This window comes from Callithrix jacchus, chromosome 21 (genome assembly GCF_049354715.1).
Source record: "Callithrix jacchus isolate 240 chromosome 21, calJac240_pri, whole genome shotgun sequence".
NCBI classification, from domain to species: Eukaryota; Metazoa; Chordata; class Mammalia; order Primates; family Cebidae; genus Callithrix; species Callithrix jacchus.
In genome coordinates this window covers 39649040-39671846 of record NC_133522.1, presented here as the reverse complement: position 1 = coordinate 39671846, position 22807 = coordinate 39649040, and the positions used below count along the sequence as shown (strand labels likewise).

At 36.0% G+C, this 22807-nt stretch overlaps 2 protein-coding genes across 12 annotated transcripts in view; one reads left to right on the top strand and one right to left on the bottom strand.

The window, feature by feature from the left end:
- The window catches only part of DONSON (DNA replication fork stabilization factor DONSON), a 28913-nt gene extending 6156 nt beyond the window's left edge, over window positions 1–22757 (top strand). For 2 of the 6 annotated variants that reach the window (XM_035283077.3, XM_008986619.5), the window contains exons 7-10: window positions 56–160; window positions 614–812; window positions 2562–2774; window positions 3656–4466. In XM_035283077.3, coding sequence (XP_035138968.1) covers window positions 56–160; window positions 614–812; window positions 2562–2774; window positions 3656–3793 — 655 coding nt within the window. In that variant the 3' untranslated portion in view covers window positions 3794–4466. Of the gene's footprint in view, window positions 1–55; window positions 161–613; window positions 813–2561; window positions 2775–3655; window positions 4467–10269; window positions 10366–15840; window positions 20070–21276 lie in introns of those variants that run through there. The other 4 variants (XR_004737681.3, XM_035283075.3, XM_035283076.3 and 1 more) reach the window with 4 other exon arrangements.
- The window catches only part of SON (SON DNA and RNA binding protein), a 34256-nt gene continuing 15984 nt past the window's right edge, over window positions 4536–22807 (bottom strand). For 2 of the 6 annotated variants that reach the window (XR_013530664.1, XM_035283058.3), the window contains exons 6-12: window positions 22443–22631; window positions 14996–15106; window positions 13153–13269; window positions 8833–8980; window positions 6354–6425; window positions 6132–6247; window positions 4536–5600 (exon numbers count right to left, since the gene is read on the bottom strand). Coding sequence is in view for 3 of the 6 variants with exons in the window: in XM_035283058.3 (XP_035138949.3) it covers window positions 5442–5600; window positions 6132–6247; window positions 6354–6425; window positions 8833–8980; window positions 13153–13269; window positions 14996–15106; window positions 22443–22631 (912 nt within the window). In the remaining 3 variants the exon portion in view is untranslated. Of the gene's footprint in view, window positions 5654–6131; window positions 6248–6353; window positions 6426–8832; window positions 8981–9670; window positions 9751–13152; window positions 13270–14995; window positions 15107–21554; window positions 22342–22442; window positions 22632–22807 lie in introns of those variants that run through there. The other 4 variants (XR_013530662.1, XR_013530663.1, XM_035283059.3 and 1 more) reach the window with 4 other exon arrangements.

Genomic DNA, 22807 nt, shown 5'->3' with positions numbered 1-22807 from the left:
ATTTGTACAGGAGCAGCTTTGTGAAATAGAGACTCTAACTACAGCAATTTCCTAGGGAGCAAACCATCAGTGATGAGGACGAAGAGGAAAGTTTTTCCTGGCTGGAAGAGATGGGAGTGCAAGATGAAATTAAAAAGCCAGACATACTTTCTATCAAGCTGTATCCTTTCAGTTGCTGTTAACTAGAATTAATTTTCATTTAATGACGTTAGTGAGAAGTTTAACATTGGCAGTTTTATATAACTATAATCTTAAATTATCTTCAGATTATATTAAAACTAATTTTCATTGTAATATTTAATAACAAGCCCCTGAGTATCAATAAATGGTGAACTATGAAACATTTTTTAATCAAAACATTCAATTGTGATTGATTGTGGGAGAATAGGTGTGTTTTGACTAGAGAAGAAATTATGTTTAGGTGTCAGTTTGTAGCAAATTTAAATTAACATTTTGATGAAATATATGCCTTAATCATTGAGTAAAGAGAGGTAGCAAGAGCATTTCCATTTCATTATGGAGAAAAGGGGTCTCAGGTGATTCAGAATCGAGATAATTGCTTTCCACAGTACGTGGGATTTGCTTTTGCAATTTCCTTGACTGTTATCTTCAGTCGTAAAGAGAAACATGAAGTACAAATGGATCACAGACCTGAGTCTGTTGTGTTCATGAAAGGAATCAACACCTTTACATTGCTCAATTTTTTGATCAACTCTAAGAGTTTAGTTGCTACCTCAGGTCCACAGGCAGGCCTTCCTCCAACCCTCTTATCCCCTGTTGCTTTCCGAGGTGCCACAATGCAAATGCTTAAGGTAATAAAAATCTCCATAACCTAGCTTTTAAGAAGTACTTTACTTTGATAGGATAAATTCTTGATTAAAAAAAACTTCTAGCATTTTTACTTGGTACATATTTTGCTTTTGCTTTCCTCCCATTAAGAAAACAAAAAAACTGACATAAGACAGTTACATCAAAGAAATTATGTGAAAATATGTAAATTATATGAAATTTTCTTTTTTTAATGGAGTCTTGCTGTGCTATTCCAGCTAGATAGAATGCGGTGGGGTAATCTCAGCTCATTGCAACCTCTTCTTCCCCTGTTCAAATGATTCTTGTGCCATGCCTCAGCCTCCTGAGTAGCTGGGATTACAGGCACACACCACACCCAGCTTTTTGTTTTGTTTTTTCTTGTTTTTGGAGAGGGAATCTCGCTCTGTCAGCAGGCTGGAGTGCAGTGGTGCAATACTCACTGCAACCTCTGACTCCCACATTCAAGGGATTTCCTGCCTCAACCTCCCGAATAACTGGGATTACAGGCAAGTGCCACCACACCCAACTAATTTTTGTATTTTTAGTAGAAATGGGGTTTCACCAGAAGTACTGGGATTACAGCTGTGAGCCACTGCACCTGGACTCTTTTTAAATTATATGAATTTTTTTTTTTGGTTGGGGAGACAAGGTCTTGCTGAAGTGCAGTGGCACAACTCACTGCAACCTCAACCATCTGGGTTCAAGAGACATTCCTACCTCAGCCTCTCAAGTAGCTGGGACCACAGGTGCTTACCACTATGCCCTGCTAATTTTTTTTTTTCACGCTGTCACCCAGACTGGTGTGCAGCGGCGTGATTTCAGCACACTGCAGCCTCCGCCTCCTGGGTTCAAGTGATTCTCCTGCCTCACCCTCCTGAGTAGCTGGGATTACAGGCACACGCCACCATGCCTGGTTAATTGTTTTTTTGTATTTTTAGTAGAGATGAGGTTTCACCACGTTGGCCAGGTTGGTATTGAACTTTTGACCTCAAGTGATCCACCCACCTTGGCCTCCCAAAGTACTGGGATTACAGGCTTGAGCCACCACGCCTGTCCTAACTTTGAAGTTTTTGTAGACTTGGGGTCTGTTACTCAGGCTGGTCTAGGACTCCTGGGCTCAAGCGATCCTCCTGCTTTGGCCTCCCAAAGTGCTGGGATTACAGGCATGAGCCACCATGCCTGGCCAAAAATTTTCTGACTGAATAAAGTAACAGTTGGCAAAAAAGTAATTGGGAACAAAAGCATTTTGGTGTTAATTTCCTTTTTTGCCACTTAAGAAATAGTTGCTTGATTCCATTTTCATTTCACTAGTGAAAGGACATGGCCAAGAATGTTATATTAAATAATAGCAGATGTCAAAAACTGGGGCATACATAAGTAAAAGTCAAATTATACATGTAAATACAAAGTATGTGCTAAATGTCAGCAATAGAATTGAATGAATTTTAAATTTTTGTTTTTCCAGTAGTCTGCATTGACAGCCTATTACTAAATCAGATAAAATACTATATGAAAAAATGGTATTCTCTGGAATATATTTCAACTGAAAAAATCTCATAATATGGAGAGGATGCTGAAAATTTGCCAAGTATTTTTACTCACGTAACATTGTTTTGATGTCTTGGAAAATACTTTTGTTCTATAACGGTTAAAGAGAGGAAACCCCAAATGGAAACATAGTAACCACAGTTTTAGCTAGAAAAAAGTTGAAAGATGATCATCATTTTCCTTTTCTTTAAATTTTCATGAAGGCACGAAGTGTAAATGTGAAGACACAAGCTCTTTCTGGATACAGAGACCAATTTAGTTTGGAGATTACAGGTCCTATCATGCCTCATTGCCTGCACTCACTGACCATGCTGCTCAAATCTTCACAGAGCGGGTCTTTCTCTGCACTACTATATCCACATGAACCAACTGCTGTATTTAACATCTGCCTGCCAGTGGACAAAGTACTTAATACGGTAAGTAGACATCTATGAGCAGACTTTTAGTTGTAGTTTCCTAAGACTAGCTGGAGGGAAGGAAGTCATTTATGCTGAGTCACTTTTGTGTTTCAAGTAATTAAACTTAATTAGATAAATTATGAATTACTAGAGGAAGGAATAATGTCCATAAGTTGTTGAATTAACTTTCATGAATTGAGTCCAAGTACAAATTTTTTCTTTTTTGAGACAGTCTTGCTCTGTTGCCCAGGCTGGAGTGCAGCAGCCTGATCTTGGCTCACTGCAACCTCATCCACCTGGGTTCGAGCAATTCTGCCTCAGCCTCCCATGTAGCTGGGATTACAGGCAGGTACCACCATATCCAGCTATATTTTGTATTTTTAGTAGAGACGGGTTGTGGGGGAGGTTTCACCATGTTGGCCAGGCTGGTCTTCTGACTTCCGGTGATCTGCCACCTTGGCCTCCCAAAGTGTTGGCATTATAGGTTTGAGCCAAGGCGCCTGGCATCAGTACAAGTACAATTTTAACAGTGACTAAGGAACTTCCCATTCCCAAAAGGGGAAATTTTATTTTCATTGTCCTCTTGGATCCAAAACTCAGTAGTACCCAATTCCTTGATAGTTTTAAGGAAACATGATTCACTATAGGTATTAAACCATATTTGCCTTTGATTTTGAATATAAGGATTTTTAGAGTTAAGACCTTTAAAATTGTCTCATGCATCTCAGTTGGCTAGACTTATAAAAATAACCATTAATATTTTGGGATTTTGTCACTACAAAAATTCTTAGGTCTTCTGTTGATAGGATGAATCACATTAATCAGTCTCCATAGTAATTAAAACTCGTGTGTTTCAAGACTAATATGCCTTTTACTGACTTTTACACAAATTTCCACAGGAGGTTGTTCATAAGGAGCTTACTAACTGTGGTTTGCACCCTAAGACTCTGGAGCAACTTAGTGAAATACCGTTACTTGGGAAATCGTCTTTACGGAATGTGGTGATGAGAGACTACATTTATAACTGGAGATCCTGAACACCAAAGTAAGCCTCAAAGGAATCTTTGAGGAAAAGCCTTCTAGCAAGGAAATTCAAGGTTCCTGAAGTTAAAGGAATATACTTTAAAATACTGAAACATTTATATTTTTATTACAGTAGCATTTTTTAAATCAGTGTTTTCTGCTTTTACTATTTTCAGGTTAGTTTTTAGATATAAAGATGAAAAGCTCAGATCACTCAAATGAGGTATCTATATCCCTACAACCTAATTGTATAGTGAGTAGAAAACTGAATTAATGTTTCCTTGCAAACAGGAAATTGAGACTAAACACAATTATCTCTTGGCCTTGTGACAAAGTCATCAGGGCAAAAATGTTACTTTACCATTTACCTAAGACTGTTAGTAGGTTCTTGTTTTATAAATCTCTACTAACCTAGCTGACTTGCTGATGCATCTACCTTAACATTTTTCCTACTGATCTATAATTTCTTTATTTTCACATATACTAAAATTTTTTTAATTCATGTTAATTCAGATAAAAAGGCATTTTGTATTCCACATAGAATAGTGTTAAGAATTGTGAAGTATGCTGAGCTGTCATGGCAAAGTAGTATTTAATGTGTGTGTGCGCGTGTGCATGTGCATGTGCGTGTGTAGGCGGGATTGTATAATTCACATTTTTTTAAATAAAAGTGCTTAGAAATCAAAAGCATTGGGTAAAGAAATAATAGTATCTAAGTATTTGTTCACTTTATAATCCAGAAAATAAAACACCACATTTATTCCAGAGAAGTTTGTATTTGGGCCTTAAGCTTTTGAAAATAAAGTTTAGAGACATAGCATATGAATACCACCGTAATACACATGAAATATTCTATCGGACCCTAAAAATTAACATAAACTTTAACTTTCTCAGAGTCAACAAAATAGTGGCTGGTTGCCAATTTTATTAGATAAGTTGGTTACAGCATTTTAATTATCATTTTACGTCTATCTAGGTGTAGCTGAAATTCAAAATGCACATCAAAGTAAAACTATATCACAACTCAATGCCATACTAAATGTACTTGGCCTCTGCAATAGAATTCTAGTCAGACTTCATTTTTGACTCCCTTCTTATGACCCAAGTGGCTTTAACAGGAATGCAGGACTTAGTGCTGATCACACAACATACCACTTTCTTTTTATAACCTCTACAAAATTTTGAGGGGAGATGGTGGCTTTAGCCCTGTGGAACAGATCTTGCTTGATTACCTCAATAACACTGGCCCAATATCTGTCCAGCAGAACCCATTGTGAAATAGTACAAGGTGCACAGCCCTTCACTGATTACAGGCAAGTGTTACAGCAGCCTAGCCATAAGGAAGGGGAGTTACATCATAGTACAAAATACAGTATAAAAGCGTTATTTAACATTCCACACTGAAGATTACTGATGCCTTCAAACAATCGTTTGGATGTTAGCCACTTAAACAGATACATCACTAAGGTAAACAATATAAACATACCAAAACCCTGTATGGTTAAATACAATTTCCATGGTACAAAAATCAAAGCCTGGAGATGTTTTTACAGATTGCTTTTTACACAATGTCTTAAATTGCCAAATATTTACAACATTAAAGAGGAAATACATTGTGATGCAGAGTAAAATTATCTGAAATGATTATTATAAAACCTCAATCTATCTACGTGAGGCACTCCTGAAGCAAGTGGCATTAGCCATGAGGTCCTTTGGTACAAGGCCCATTGCTTGAAGAACCACAGTAGCTGCTGTGGCTTTAGCATGCTTCTTATTAGGGCTGGCAAAGCTGGGCTGGTAAGCGCTTCCATTTATCAATACCTATTCAAGAAAAACATACAATTGGGCTGGTAAGGGCTTCCATTTCTCAATACCTATTCAAGAAAAACATACAATAAGAACAGCATCAAACTTTAATATCTATTAGCTTTGTATTTTTTTTTACTAAATGCTAGAAAATAATTTACAATAATATAAAACCCATACTATGTAAGTCAAATTATAATCTCTACCCAGAAGAAGCAAATCATTTGGGAAAGGGACTGCAAATTAAGAGCAGATCTCCAAATTGAGAAAAAGACTGATAAAATTATTAAATTAGTTCCCCACATTCAACTAGAAAATAACAAACTATTTACTAGAATTTACCCATTTTTCCCCAATTTTTTAAAAAACAGGACATTGATAAGTCATATTAAAGCACCCTTGTGTTTAAAAACCCCCACCACTTAACTACAAATAACAAACCCCCACCCATGAACAGAATCTTAATCTTGTGATCAAGTTCACCCCTCACCCTCTAAGTCATCACATTAATGAACATGTATAATTAGTGCAGAAATTCATATTTACCCTAAAGAGAAAATGTTTGCGATGATCAGGGCCACTATCATGGACCAATAGAAATTCAGGTGGTTGCCACCTTCTCTTATTACAGATTTCCATCAAAGCAGACACAGGATGTTTGCCTGCAGGGGGGAAAAATACCCAGTTTTAAATTATTTCCACCAACTTCTGCAACAAATAATTCAAGATGGGATTAGGGTAAGAGGAAATTCAAAAATGTGCTCTCACCTGACAGATCTTTCATTGCAGCAGAGAAGTTCCCAGACCTCTTTTGTGCTCTTTCTCCTACTGCAACAAGACCTTAAGAAAAAAAAAAAAAAACTGTTGACTGAATCTTAAAGCACCATTTTAAATTATAATACAAAAAAACAAAGATCCCACTGTAGGAGTCTGAACCTCAAAATCTATGCCTTCAAATAAAATCAACAGATTCCTACTACACTTGATTTCTCTACCAATCTTCTATTTGTTCTCTTTTGCTGTATTTCAGCATATAGATTTATGTTTTATATTCATAAACCTTGGTGTGAGAAATTTTAACAAATAGCAAATGTAAACAGAAAACAAAAATTTAAATATGGCTGGGCACAGCGGCCCATGCCAGTAATCCCAGCTACTCGGGAGGCTGAGGCAGGAGAATCACTTGAACCCAGGAGGCAGAGGTTGCAGTGAGCCGAGACTGCACCACTGCACTCCTGAGCGACAAGAGCAAAACCATCTTTAAAAATATATACATATATATATATACACATACATACACACACACAAAAATAATATTCAAACTAAGTGCCAACAGTACCAACATTCCCAAGTCTGTTTCTGTATTAAAAAGTAGTGGTTATTGCCAGGAACGGTGGCGCATGCCTGTTATCCCAACACTTTGGTAGACTGAGGCGGGTGGATCACCTGAGGTCAGGAGTTTGAAACCAGCCTGGCTAACATGGTGAAAGCCCATCTCTACTAAAGAAGCAAAAATCAGCCGGGCATGGTGGCGGATGCCTGTAATCCCAGCTACTCGGGAGGCTGCAGCAGGAGAATTGCTTGAACCCAGGAGGCGGAGGTTGCGGTGAGCCAAGATTGTGCCACTGACAGCCTGGGGCGCTGAGTGAAACTGTCTCAAAAAAGAAAAAAATTAATGGCTATTTATTGGAAGTGATAAATCTGCAGATTTACTGTCTCTTAAAAAAAAGATGCTCAGTTAAGACTCTTCCAAAAAAAGATTAGGATTTTAAGCCACCAAAAAGGTGAAAAAGGCAGTTGTCTCGAAATAAAACAGGTCCCTTTTTCCTTGCAAACTCTCTTCTAACAAATTTAAGATGTTCTAAAAATATGAACACGACCTTTCTACATAACCTCCCTCTCCATAGGCTTATTACAAAGGGGATTAGCTATATTGCTAAACCCAAACACTGCCTTCCCAATTTCCATATACAGGCTGAGTATTCCTTATCCAAAATGTTTGGTACCAGAAGTGTGTTGGATGATTTCAGGTTTTCAAATATTTGCATTATATTTTACTGGTCAAGCATCCCAAATCTAAGGAACTGAAATCCAAAATGCACCAATGAGCATTTCCTTTGAGTCTATCAATACTCAAAAAGTTTTCAGTTTTAGAGCACTTTAGGTTTCTAGATTGTGGGATGTTCATCTTGTACTGTAAGAAATTTTTCAACCCTTGCTAAATAATTCCTTGCTCGTGTTAAGCTTTTTTCCAAACCTATCCTGGGAAATGTGCGGTTCTCCAAGAGATTACAGTCAGGCCATGTCCCACAATTCCAAGGAGAACGCTTCCTGAAACTGTACAATACTTACACCAAAGTGTTTGGTGCAAAGCTAGTTCATTTCGAAATTCATTAACACAAACTGTTGAAGTTAATTTCAATTTACCGTTTGATTACAAAGATGAAAATAAATCCCAGTTTCACATTTGCCAATTTTTATAAATGAGGCTTAAACGAGGTATAAAAACCATACTGAGCTGGCAGCCTCTTGCAATTCCATTTATATTATTCCAAAGGAAGAAGTTATTTCATATATACCAATTAGATACTTAACAACTACATACAAGCAACGTAAATGACACAGTGCTACCCTGCCCAGGTATCTGAAGGTAACAGGAAAATACAGTCAATGCTAACATTTCCAAGATGCCTTAACCCAAGGCAAAGGAAGAAGTAACATTATTGTCAGCAGTTGGTCTACTATACTCTAACCCGACACAACTACTGAGCTTGAGGGGGGGGGAGAAAAAAAAAAAGCAGACAGCGTTTGTGAAATCTAGGACTAAACAACACTGTAATAGGAAATAATGAAGATGGGCTAAAATATCTGACAAAAAAAAAAAAACCAAACTCTAGAAATAAGGATAGTCCCTTGTCAAGATTAAAGAAAATGGAAATCCTGTTTTCTAAACATGAAATCTAGTTAAATTTAAAGGTGTAGTAATATAGATGTACATACATTTCCACATTTAGCAACTAGCATAACAAAAGTTTCCTTTTAAAAGTTAAAACTGGTGTCTCTATCCATAGTTATATTAAAAAAAAAAACTACTTTGTGAACCCCAAAAGGGGTTAAAGTTTTTTCTGACAAATGGCTGCGTATCTACAAGAAGTGCCTTCAGTTCAGGATCACTGGGTTCAAAAGGTGATATAAAAGGTAATGGTAAAGGAGGTGTTAATAAACATTCCAAAAAAGAACTTGTTACCTTTTCGGTCTGTCTTAAAATCAACTAGGATGGGCTCCTTATTGCCTTCTTTGTTTTTTCCTAATCCTTCTCCTTCTCTCCAGCCCATTTTTCTCATCAAAACGGCTCCCATTCCTCCAGTTACTGGGGCTGCTCTTAAGAACTGATCCTATCCAAAGAAAGAAAGGTAAAATGTCCCCATTTTACAGTTAGAACTTGGTGACAAATTCATTGTTTGCCTTCTAAAAAGAGGAATCTTATTTTACTTCTAGACCTGTTACAGCAATTAAATGTAAATTCTTCTATACTTTATACATACTGTAGTGTGTATGTTCTGATTATTTTCACATTAACGTAATAGTATTTTTGAAAGTCAAATAAGACAAGTAAATGGCAGTTTTGAAACAGTAGCCCTTGTGCCCCCACAAAAAAAAATTAGAACACTCCTGTTTTCGTCCACTATTTAGGTTCACTCGTATCTCTTCTTAGCTTGCAAAATAAAAAGAAGGCAATGTTAAAACAATCAATAATATTAATTGTCCCAGGTGTACCTAGTTTATGAATAAAGCCCAGAAATCACTTAGAAATAATTTAGACACTGAAGAAGCATACTGTTGTCATCCAAAGTTTTCTTCCCCATTCTACTATAAAGCAAGTATAAATATTTTACTTAGAAAATCCCTAAAGAAGCAAAAAAAAAAAAAAAAAAAAACCCACAAAAAAACTCCTTAAATTTACACAGTAACAAATACAAAACAATCACATAAAATATCCTGTAAGTATGCCAAAATGAATTTGAATTCTTTTAAAACCTGGCTTGATGTTAAGACTTTTAAAAACTCCTTAAATGTTTACATACCTAGGCCTCGGTAGCAGCAGTGTTGTGAATAGTACGGCTGGCACTGACCGGGGCAAGAAGACAGCTACAAGGATTTGGCCCTGAAACAAGTTTCCATACAGAGGGGTGAAAGTTCACAGGTTATTCTGTGAACAATCATCTCTCTCGTATCCAACCCACTGAACCATAATTTCCATCAAAGCAGCAAACCACTTAATGTCCTAAGATGCACAAGTATATACATTAGCATGGTCAGCAGTCCACTATTTTTACAGGTTAAGAAATATTCAATGCCTCTTATTAAAGGGCATCCGTGTACCTATAAAAACAGTATTAAATTCTACTGTTCATCTTTATGGCCATATTTTAAAAATCTGAAACATGTATCTCCAAATCATGCTTTATTTCCCCCTTATTAAATTTTGTTTTTATGTTCTCTACCTAATATACATAAATATACATATAGCATAAGTCATTAACTTATCAACAGAGTGTAAAAAACTTTGGTAGTTCAGGAAATAGTATGTAGTAACATCTCCTATATTGATAAGTTAATACTAAATGTAAAAAAAAACATGTTTGTATGCAGTAGTAAAACTGTATCATCTTTTGTTTCCCAGCTTAATATTTAAATGCTGGGGAGAAAACATGCCAATGATGTGTGCCTAGACATTAAGTTCATCAAGGTGCTCTGATGGAAGGAGGCAGCTGTGGAGGTAAAAACATACCCCTGGTTCAGTTCCTTAATTGGTGCAGGCCATGCAGTGTAGATGTATAAAGAGAAAGCTGATGCTTGGATATTAACTGCCTTTATGCTACACACCTACAATGTCTTTTACTTACTTCCAGGTTCATCCGTCCCTCTTTTCCAGGGAACACTCCTAAAAAAAAGGGCAACTGTGCAGAGTACAATATAAATCCCCAGATAACCCAGGTTTCCAATTTTGTTTCCATTCCCTAGTATCATCATCTGTTTCTTCATCCCAGTGTGTATGCAGTTTATTAAAAAGCTGATTAATTTAATGAGACCACAATAATAAACTGTATTTATCAGGTCACATCCAAATCATTGCATTCCAGAAAATAAAAGTTCTTTTTAAATCAACTACTTTAAATGTTTTACTGATGAATGAGAATACTGATAAAACTTTTTAACCTAAAAATATACTGCAACAAACTAAAAAGAACACAGAGAAATGTTGGTATTCCATGTGCTTTTTAACACATAATGAGGATGCTGGACTGTACTAAAGAAGAAAAGCCAACATGATTGTTTGGACAGGTTTTTCTAAACACAACTAAACATTTAATGAGGAGACAATATTTGTGATATTTAACAGGGATGATACATGCTAAATTTTCAGTTGCCTAATGACTCCGACATGTTGTGGCCCATTTTTAATTTTAAAAAGTCTCGTTTTTAGTTGATACTAGCATCACATATTCTTCAGTAATTCTATACAAATGAATATTTTCCTGTAAGTGCTGTTTTTATCTATAATTTAAAATTTGGTCTGATGAACATATCTTTATCTCATAATTGATCAAAATGATTTGCTTCCCAAAGTATATCTTACATAAAATATAAAGACACAACCTTTTTTAAAGGTGCTATTAAACATTTTAAAATTACTTAAAGTCTGTTAGCTGCCTACAAGACTACAAATACCAGAAGTAATTATTTTAGGGGAAAACCAATCGAATCAGAAAAAGATTCACTTTTTAAAAGTTAAAATTTAAGTTATTAACATATTTAGAAGTATATAAATATATATATAGATCAGCACATCATTAGATAAATACCAAAATTTTATAATGGAAGCACATTTAGAAGTCTCTATCTAGGAGTGTACATGACTCTGTAATATGTGCCAATTTTAATACCGATAAGCTTTATTTCTAACTTCCTGAAATATTGGCTGAGTACTCAGCTTCAAGACTAAATAGTATTAAAGAATTAAAACTAAAGCCATTTTTTCAATTATATAAATCATTTTCATAGTAACTATAATATAGAAGTCCAAGATAATTCCAATCTTTAAAATATTTTGCTATATCTTCACCCTTTTTCCTAAAACCAACCCCCAGCAAACTATAGAAATTGTAATTTCTTAATGAATGTGACGGTGTACTCACTATACACATCAATGCAACTACTGCAGGCAGGAGTGTACATGATGTTTCATATTAATTTGTTAATAAGATCAACAAAGATAAACTTATCAAAATTGATAAAAAGTTACATGATTAAAATACCCAAAGCAACCTATGTTTCATTTTTCAGAAATTCAACTCATTCACTGGCATTCACAGCAATTCTCTATAGGTAACCATCACATTACTCATTACACTAGACACCTGGGAGACGGAAATTCCAAAGAGTTACTTGCCCACGATCATACAAGCAGTCAGGAGTACAATAGGATAAAGAAACATTCCCAATCCATTAGAACACGCGGCCTCCCAGTTTCAGCACTGCTATGCTGCCAGTACTCCTGTAACAAATTTCCCATCACCCATCCAACCAAGTTTTGCCCCTTCACCAGAACGCTTTTCTTCAGAATGCCCTTCTTAGCCACCTAAGACTCCCACAATGATGAGGCAGCCGTAGGTGGAGTTCACAGGTCTCACTGCAGAATCTGAAACCAGGTACACCTACATCTTCGTAGCATGAGGTGTCCATCCTCTCCCTTGATTTTAGGTCTTACATATCTGTTTTGTCATGAAATTAGTGGTTCTCAAATTGAATGTGGATCACCAGAGACAACTAGGGCCTAAATGGTGGTCCACGGATTAATCTCCATCCCATCCCCTTCTCCACAGCCCACCCCACTCCAGCCATCCTCCCTCAGCCTTCCAATCCCATGGCAAGATCACAACATGCAGAGCTAATACTAGGGCCTCCCAACCACTGGCTGTAACCAACAGCTGACAAGCAAAGGGACCTGGGGCTACAGGTCAAAAGAGGAGTGAGGAACAGGGGCCAAGAGATCTTAGAAGGCAAAAGCACTAATGCAAGGGGTGGGGTGTGAGGACAAAAGAATAGAGGAATGGAAAATTAAGGTGGTAGAAGGCTCTTGGGGGCAGTGATCCACTAAAAATAAACCTGTAACAAAGTATCCCATGATAAAGAAAAATCTGAGAACCACTGCTTTGAAATGATTAGGTTAGTAGTCCAGCAGGAACTGTGGAATATTCGGAACAGCACCTGATACGCTGTTATCGTTCAAAATATAGTTAAATAAAATCATCCTTTCAAAAGCAGCAGCAGCAATATTTTAAATAACCGTATAAATGAGTGGCTCTTGAGCCATATTTATACATTTGCCATTTTCGGATGAATCCAGTCCGTCTTCAGTGTCCACCCTGGAGCATATACACATAGCAAATTTACTCAGGAACTTTGGTTAGAGTCACTGGTCTTTTCATGCAGTTTTAATAAACAGTTTCCAAAAAATTTAAACTTTTTGTTCAACACTTTCATATGTGCATATACAGTGTACCTTTTTAATCCAGGCTTGGGCACCAGTATTGGCCAACTGTTCTTGGGTCAAAACCTGTACTCCCGTACTTCCTGTGAACTGGCCAGGAATAGAGTTCAGCTGAGCCCAGGCATCAATCTGAAAAAAAGTAGTAGTCTCAGTTAACTATATAAAATTCCCTGATTAATACGTCACTGGTAATAATTTAATTCACGAAGTAAAAATGGCTGAAAAGCAGACTTAAATATTTGAATCCATACACACTTAACATTAAATATTTGCCTAAATTTTCTAAGGCAGTTTGACAACATTTAGTAAATCCTAGTAAGATTGTGAAATGTATCTAAAAGCATAGCTACTAAAAAGCACAGCTGTTAATACTCATTCTTCAAACTATCACATAGATACAGTAAAAATGTAAAAGGCTCATATGGCAATGGGTCCCCGCCCTCCCTTCCTATCTCATAAAATGTACTGTAATACATGTCATGACAGCCTGGATTCTTAATTACTTCCTTTGAGACATTATAAATACAGAGTAAATTCATGACACATGTTTAAAGAGTATATATAGGAAACAGTACACTTGAATACATGAAACAACTTTTGTTTTTATATTTTTTCTTTTTTTTAATCTTTTTTTTACATGAGATTAATTTTGAGACCGAGTTCCGCTGTTGTTACCCAGGCTGGAGTGCAATGGCATAATGTTGGCTCACTGCAACCTCTGCCTCTGGGGTTCAAATGATTCTCCTGCCTCAGCCTGTGTGCTACCATGCCAAGCTAATTTTTTTTTTTGGTAGAGTGGGGTTTCTCCATTGGTCAGGCTGGTCCCAAACTCCTGACCTGAAGTGATTCGCCTGCCTAGGCCTCCCAAAGTGCTGAGATTACACGCATGAGCCACCACACCCGGCTACAAAACAACTTTTCACAAGAGCCTGTACCCTACATCAGTTGCCAACATTTGTTGTGATAATCAGCTGTCATTCACACAAATTAGATTTACTAAACATCTTGCTCTGTCAGCAATGTATTTCCTATTTGAAGAACATGTACTTACAGTAAAAATGAAACGAAGAGACTATCCATTGTTAAAAGCACAGACTCCAGATTCACAGTGTTTGGGTTTGAATCCCAGTTCCCCCACTAATTAGTTGTGTGACCGTGGGTATCATCACCTAACCACTCTTTTTTGCTGTTGTTGTTGTTGTTGAGGTGGAGTCTCACTCTGTTGCCCAGGCTAGAGTGCAGTGGCGCCATCTCGGCTTACTGCAACCTTCTGCCTCCTGGGTTCAAGCAATTCTCTTGACTCAGCCTCCCGAGTAGCTGGAATTACAGGCATGCACCACCACACCTGGCTAAGTTTTGTAGTTTTAGTAGAGATGGGGTTTCACCACTTTGGCCAGGGTTGTCTCAAACTCCTGACCTTAGATGATCCACCTGCCTCGGCCTCCCAAAGTGCTGGCATTACAGGCATGAGCCACCGTGCCCAGCCTTAACTATTCTTTACACTTAGTTTTCTCAGCTGAAATATGGCAACTATTAATACCTATACATTTCATAGGGTTGTAGGCACTTCGTTGTTTTTATATACCAGATTGTAAACTCTGTGAGGGCAGGGAAATTATTCTATTTTTTTTCCCTCAAAAACAGTTCCTGCCACATAGTAAAGAACAAACATTTACTGAATAAAAGATCAGGCCTCAAACCACCTTCATTTAAAATAAGACAGCTAATTAAGGTAAATGATTCTCAACCATGTAGTTAGCAAAATTTTTATTTAGACATTAAGACTGGTACCCATTGATTTGAGTTACCTGAAGGTAAATTAAAAAAAAAACAAAAACAAAAAACTGCTACGTACCCTTTCCTGAGCTCTATTTAACATGCTCATGGCTTCAAGGTCAAATGCATTCTCACTGAGTCTTTTCTGAGCAAGTGCCCGTTCACTCATTGCTGTAGAGATGTCCACAGGCTAAGAAGGAAAACACAGATAATTATCTCAAATTACCAGAGTCCCCTAAATCTGAAAAATACTCATATCTTTAGTTGCTACATGTTGAAAATAAAATAATAACCTTACACACTAATAATCTTGGAAAATAGGGAAAAGACTCAAAAAGAGAAAGTAATCTTGGAAAATAGAAGATTAAGATAAATTACTAAGTATCACACTGGCGGCAGAACTGAACCCAAAATCTGACTGAATTTACTAAATTTTCTACTATATATATGTGTATCAAACTATAATCATAGGAAGTTCCATTAAGAACTTAAAACTCTCTACCCTTCATGAATGAAAGCCATTTACAGTAAACTGCAAACTTTTTCAATGGTGGTAAAGGTTATTACATTCCTTAGCAGTTTTCATGTTACTCATTGGCATAACCTTCAGAAGCAGCAACAAAATTCCTGAATAAGATAAGCAAGTAGAAAACCATTACGATCACTCCTTTACTCATCAGCGTATCTTTTACATCTTGAAGTTGTAAGATACTTTGGTCTTAAGAACCCAATTTCTTTAAACAAAATATTCAGGATTAAATAAGTGAACCATGTTTTCAGTTTATCCACAATTATTACCAAAGTTATAGTATTTCTGAGGAAGTGCATAATAACATCAACTGAAATGCTTTTAGCACTTTTAAGTGTCTCAAGTACTACGTTTTTCTTCTCAAAGCTCATATTCTACCTTTTAAAATCTTACAGCAAGCAGAAGAAACTAATTTTTTTTAAAAAGTAATCTTTGGAGCCAATTCTTAATTTGTCAGATTTGTGGAAGGTTTAACCACAGAAGGAAAAACCCAACAAGATAAGTATTTGGTATTTTTTTTTTTTGTTCTAAAATTAAAAATTCAAATTGATTTGTATAAACTCACTTCTTGGTTTTGGTTCTTTTAACATTATTAGTATTTCCCAGTTATCTCACACAAGAAAATTCATTTTTATAAAATGCTTTATCTGACATGGAAGCTGTTTTCATATACAAAGAATAAATAGACACTTCATGAATATAACAAATATGAGAAAGTCAGTAAATGGTTGACGGCTAAGGATTTTCTTTAAAAGTAGAGGCTAGCTGTAATGAAGACTGTATCACGTATAAAAGACTTAAGAATAAGCCTAAGTAGAGAAGGCTGTATGACTATGAGAATAATTCTTATGCATAAGGATTCACGAATCTTTCTTTTCTTACCTTCAGAACTCCTAATCCTCCATAATGCTTTTTTTTTTAATCCTCCATAATTCTTAGTTACCTTGATGATGAACTAATATTCCTTTAGCTAAATCAAGGTTTTAAGAAAGTATGAATTCTGATATGCCTTCTTAAAATGAAAACAAAATTAAATGATTCATTCTGTAACTATTAGACTATTATATATATAAATCTTTCTAGAGACCTATAACCAGTCAAACAACTGCAGAATGCATCTTTCAAATTGAATCTCTTGACTGTGAATTCCGTTGTCAATTTAAGTACATCATCACACAGCTTTAGAATACTTCTAAGACCTGTTAGAAATATCAATCTAAGCAAAATGAGACTGAAACACTAAGGAGCTTACTATGTTCATCTTTCACTTTTTAAGTGTGTTTGATTCCTGGGACTTTAAATGGGAATGCAGATATTTCAAGTAAAAATTCATGTCCCCTAGTCCTACCTTACATAATTTGTCAGGTAGGATTATCAAGGTAATTTTCAAAGGCACACCTCAATACTGTCTCATTAACCTTCTCACATTTACTTTGCTTTTCCTAGCAGTCTATAAATCTAAGTGTTAGGGTGCTCAGACATAAATAACAGGCTTTTATTCTGAAAAGGCTAAAATCTGAAAAGAAACTGGGGAAAATGCGTCTACCCACTTAACTCTCGAGTCCTAATTTCCAACTATAAATTAGCTACAAATCCATTCATCTGGATCTAAAAAATAACTTTTCTAGAATAAAACTAATTCTTTCCAAGTGGAAAGCAAACTATTATACCTGTAAAAGTTTTACTCTTTTAGCCTTCATTAAGCAGGTATAAATGCCTCACCATTTATCCCCAGAATGAAACCCTTCAAATCTTAGTGTTGCATATTAAATTCACATGACTCTGAAAGGAATTTTATTATAGCAACCTTGATATAAAGTTTCATAAAACTTCATTTATTCTTCAATACACTTACCAAGGGAACTGCAAGTTCATGTCAAAAATTTATTGGTAATTTGACTATTAGTTTCATATTTTTATCTATTTATTTATTTTCAGACAGAGTTTCACTCTTACTGCCCAAGCTGGAGTGCAATGGCACGATCTCAGCTCACTGCAACCTCCGCCTCCCACGTTCAAGCGATTCTCCTGCCTCAGCCTCCTGAGTAGCTGGGATTACAGGCACGCACCACCACGCCCAGCTAATTTTGTACTTTCCGTAGAGACAGAATTTCTCCATGTTGGTCAGGCTGTTCTCGAACTCCCACCTCAGATGATCCACCCGCCTCGGCTTCCCAAAGTTCTGGGATTATAGGCATGAGCCACCACACCCAGCCATATTTTTATTTTTACATGTGAAAACATATATTCAAAGTAGAATGTATCAAGATTATCTTAACCTCTTAAGGATCCTCAAAAGTTTACATCAAAAAGCCTGTTTTCAGCCTTTCAAGGTAACTCAAGTTATACAAAAAGTCATGAAGAGCCAACTACAATCCCCAAAGCAGCAAGTTATACGGGTCAGACCCAATGTTACTTATCAGTATTGAAACACTCATAATACCACAGCTACCCTTTAGAGCAGCACTGTCCAGTAAAACTTCCTGCAGTGATCACTACTGAACACTTGAAATGTAACCAGTGTTATTAAAAACCTGATTTTTCAGTGGCTGGTAACTGCTGGACAACAGAGCTTTAGAAGAATCTTAACTATGCTTTAATATTCAGAAACTGGAAATGTAAGAAAGGCACCAAAAATTATGGGAAAAGGCTCTTCCAAAAACTGGGAAAAAGAGCTTAAATCTGTAGAATATTATTACCAAGTTGTCATCGACAAGCCTTAGTTTCTACCAATACACTATAGATTAGCATGTTACCTAATGTATAAAAATGATTCTGTAGTAATATTCTAGGTAGGATAATGGGGGAACTATTTACTGACTTTTCACCTTTGCTCTAAGGTGAAATTTACATAAAAAGTGTCCTGAAATATAGTTCTCAGGTTAATAAAAACTGCCCAAATTCTTTACTCTCTCCCCCTCGGCAACAAAGCAGACAACTACTAACTATAAAACCTACAAGGGTGTCTGAGGCATAATGTAATTACATAATGCAATGGCACCATGTAACATGCATTTCATGACCTATATTATACATATAAGTGGGCCTTTTACATTTTTACTTCTCATTTAGAAAATTCTTCTAAATCAACTTACTCCTTTTGTTAACGTAACTGTCGACATAAAAAGAACAAGTATCTTAAGAGACTTCTTAGAACTAAAGTAAAAGGATATAAAAGAGCTAAAGATAATTGTTAGGATGGGGTGAGTCAGCTAAGGAAATACCCTATAACCAGAAAATTATTTTCTATATTGGTAATTATAGATATCTCAAAAAAAGACATAAAAGGAAAACTTTAAGAAAATAGACCTAAAGTAAAAACATTTGGTCTGTATATAAAACATGATTTTAGACTATTTAGCAAATATTAAAATATAAAGAGGCTAATACATAAAACAGCAAAATGACAACTACAAAAATAAAAGCCACAGAACATCCCAGTTATTATGCGTTTGGTTGGTTTTAAAAAGTGAATTACGAATCGTTTTATTGTATCATACAAAATTCTCTAGTGTATAACAGAGTAAAGGAATTACAACGGGAAAACAAATAGATAACCTACTAAATGGTTCAGAGAAATTCAGCGTTAACCACACAGGAGAATCTAGAAGAATTAATAACAAGGCTGTGTATTACACATTCTAGCAGTGCCAGGACCTATATGTGTTTAACTTCCAAATAAAATTTTCATTTTACTCCAAGAAGTTTTCCAATACATTTAGAGCTTATAAATTAAAGAATGTTTAATTCCATTGGGATGTGGAAATATGATTTGGTAATAAAAACCAGCAAACTGCTTGAGATAAAGATGATCTTAACATCTAAGCATTCGCTAGACCTTAATAATACTACCTCTGGACCCCTAAAACATTTGATTGATACTACACCCATGAAAACTCTACACTAATGAGTGAGTTATTACTCCACTTATGTCAAAGATTACATTCTAATCTTCTACCAAATAAACCTTTGCTAACTTTATTACCAAGAATTAATGCCCCTGAGGACTATTTTTTAAATATTAGTTATCCAACATTTTTATTTCACTGTTTATAAATCAAATTCACACAAATACGGTGAAAGTTCTGGAGTCACTCCTTACTGAGGATGATGCTGGCTGGTGTCTGAGTGTGAAGACGATGCTATGGCAGTACCGCACACAGTCTGATGAGTTGTTTTTCCATAAGAAATGAATTTATGCTGCTCCATCCACAATGTCTATCCATTCATACTCATGTCAAAGAGCATTCATATGCAAGACAATTGGTGGGATTAGGGATTACAGCAAAGCTAATTATTCAGCCCTCTTAGGGAGATAAAATCTGTGATCTTTGCCTAAATGTTTTATGCTCAAGAACAAAGAACCACAAACTCCATTTATATTTATTAAAATGAAAAAGACTGGTAGATAAAAATAAAAGATACTATTCAGTTGAAAGGGTGACCATTTAAAAGAGCTATCTCCTTTTACTCTAGAAGCCTTCATTTCAAACTCTAACAAGGAATCAAAAGGGTCAATGCTCCCATAAAATGTTACCAAAAGTATTTCACATTTTGTATGTATCTAAATAATAAACATTGTAATTGTATAAATAATAAATTCATGACTTTTACCTTCTATAAATTTTTAATTGTGACACTTTCCTCTACATGTTTTAACATTATTGCCAGGTAAAAGTGCAGAGATATGAAAGCAAAAAGGCAATCCTGTCTCTTTGCCCTAGTATGCTGGGATTCTTTTGTTTAGAATTAATCTGTATGTTCCTTTGAGTCTAATCTTCTAAGTAGCTTAAAGAGGTTTTATATCAAATAGTTACATATATCGTCCCAAAACAGACATCATCTGCTTTATTCATTTAGCCCTTTGAAAATAATTGTTAAATAATTTAATTTTACCTTCTAGGATTCTTCTTTGGCAAGAAAACTTTTTTAACAACAACAAAAAGAAGTCACCATTATTTGAGTACCTTTCTCTATCAACTTTTCCCACCAGATTTATTAAGAATAATTATCCTCAACCTTTAATTAAAATCTGACAACTTCTGATGACAAACAAGGCTAAGGCACCACACTCAGTGTTAAGATTGAAAATGACTGAGTACTAAATTTCAAATACACACACACACACACACACACACACTCTCTCTCTCTCTCAAAAAAATAAAAGTGTAAGCATCAGGAATTTCTAAGCACTTTCCCCATAGTTGAACTGAAGAAATTCAAAACGGTTATGCTCATTTATCTTCTCAGGAAGATCCCTTGGAATTCTGCAGTATTTGTTAAGTCTTCACTTCATTGGAAAATATTTGTCATACAGACTTTCTCCCTATTTTTTTCCCAACTCTTTGTTAACTGCTTACTCTACAAGAAATTAACTAGTAAAAGCATACATATTAGGATTTCTAAGTAAGTCTGTTCAGCCCTCTTACATGGTTTATATTCAGCTACTACAAGAAGATTAAGTCAGCTGCAAATGTCAGTTAACCTTTCTCTCTTGAGATAGGCAGGTAGCCTGATTTGGGGATTAACAATTCACAGTCTCACTAAAGTATTATCCAAACCAACTATCCCCGCCCCACCCGACCTTAACTGGTGATGGGACAACTTGCTTCACTTGCTGAATCCCATGGGAATACAGATTATCACCAGTAACTGAAAGTTATACTGGCTAATTACCATGTCCAACTTCACTGTATAGAAGTTGTTCCCTCAAAATGCTGCAGGCCAAACAAACAAAAAGTGAAGATGTCACCTGTGAATAGCTTGGGGAAAAAGTACCACTATCAAAGTTTCTGATTTGGGTTCTGTTCACTTTCTGATTTTATAAACAGGATTTATTTGTAGAATTGGAAGTGTTTACTGGAAGATGATGATATGGCCAAGCCAAAGAAGAGAACCTGCAGTGAAGAGTACAGGTGTCTCTTGACCTACATATCCCAGAACTGTCCGGATGGGCATCAGATATCTAGACCAGTCCTTGGACAAAAGTCTGGGCTTTGGAAACCAAGGGCAAGAGGTGATGACAACTAATCTATAGTATTTAAAATTCCCACCCCCCTATTAAGACTCCACCCTCCCACATCCCCCAAGCGTGATTTTGCACAACAAGTTAAATAAAAGTAAACTGTTTATTAAAAGATACAGCAAAGGTACAGATACAGAGATACATACAAAGATACATATATATATATATTTACATATATATACAGTCTTGCTGTTTTCATGTGCACTATATTTAGCAGCACATTATTTAATCAGGCGGCATTTTAATGGGGTTGTTTTGACACTTGGCATTATTAAGATACAACTATAGCCCCATGGAAATTTCAAGGTGTGAATTCCACTTCTCCGACTTTTAATAGTAGCAAAGAGGGGAAGGAGAAGGGAATGGAGTACCAAGGCTGAGCATTAGGTCAAACACAAGAATTTAAAAGGGCCAAGGTAGCAAAGGGAAGGAAAAATAATAACTAAATGCTATCTGACAAACAACCCAGAGAAACAGTAAGAAACCATCATTAAGGGCAATGGGCTATGTACCCAAGATGCTCACATCAGCCTATAATGACCTTTTCCAATCCAGTTCTTGTGTTGAACCTGAGGATCTGCCCCTCTCCACTCAATCCCTCCACCCAATAAATTTGCTACCACCAAAATCTAGAGCTATAGAGCCTTGAAGCAAATCGGGAAGCTAAATAGTTGTACCTTGGACTACCTTCCCACAAGTGCAGGGAGGGCCCAATGTTGGGTAGGGATGTGATAACACTGTTCTCTGCAATTCGATGCTTTTCACTTTGTGGCTTGGTTCCACAAAGTGAATTGCATCGAGTTACTGTCAAATGAGAAGCTGCGGGTTGTTTCATCTGTCGTCTAACCCGGCCCTGCCGTTTAACCCGGCCCTAAGAAGAGTGAAACAGAATCCAAATCAGATATAAAATAACAATGAAATGGCAGATTCAGGTATAAAAAAGGAAAAATACATAATATTCCTCCTACTTACCTCAGAGGGCAAACTGCTGCTGAAAACATTATCATCATCTTTGTTTTCTTCACCATTTTTCTCTACAGGAACCCATTCTCCATAAACACTATCCGCTTCTTTTTTCCGATGTTGAGATCCGGATGATACAGGGAATTCTTTTGTTAATGTTACCTGGCTTTTTGGTGGAGTTGGCTTTGCTGCAGCAATCTAAAAAACAAAGTGTTTCTTAATTAAAGCTCCATATAGTATAATCTGAAGGAAATTATATTGTCCATTATTTCTCTCAGTATTTAAAACAAAAATTAATAAAGTAAATTCCGCTTGGTGTCATTTAAATAATTCCACAAGTTACACTGTTTTACCAATCCATAAGCACTAATACT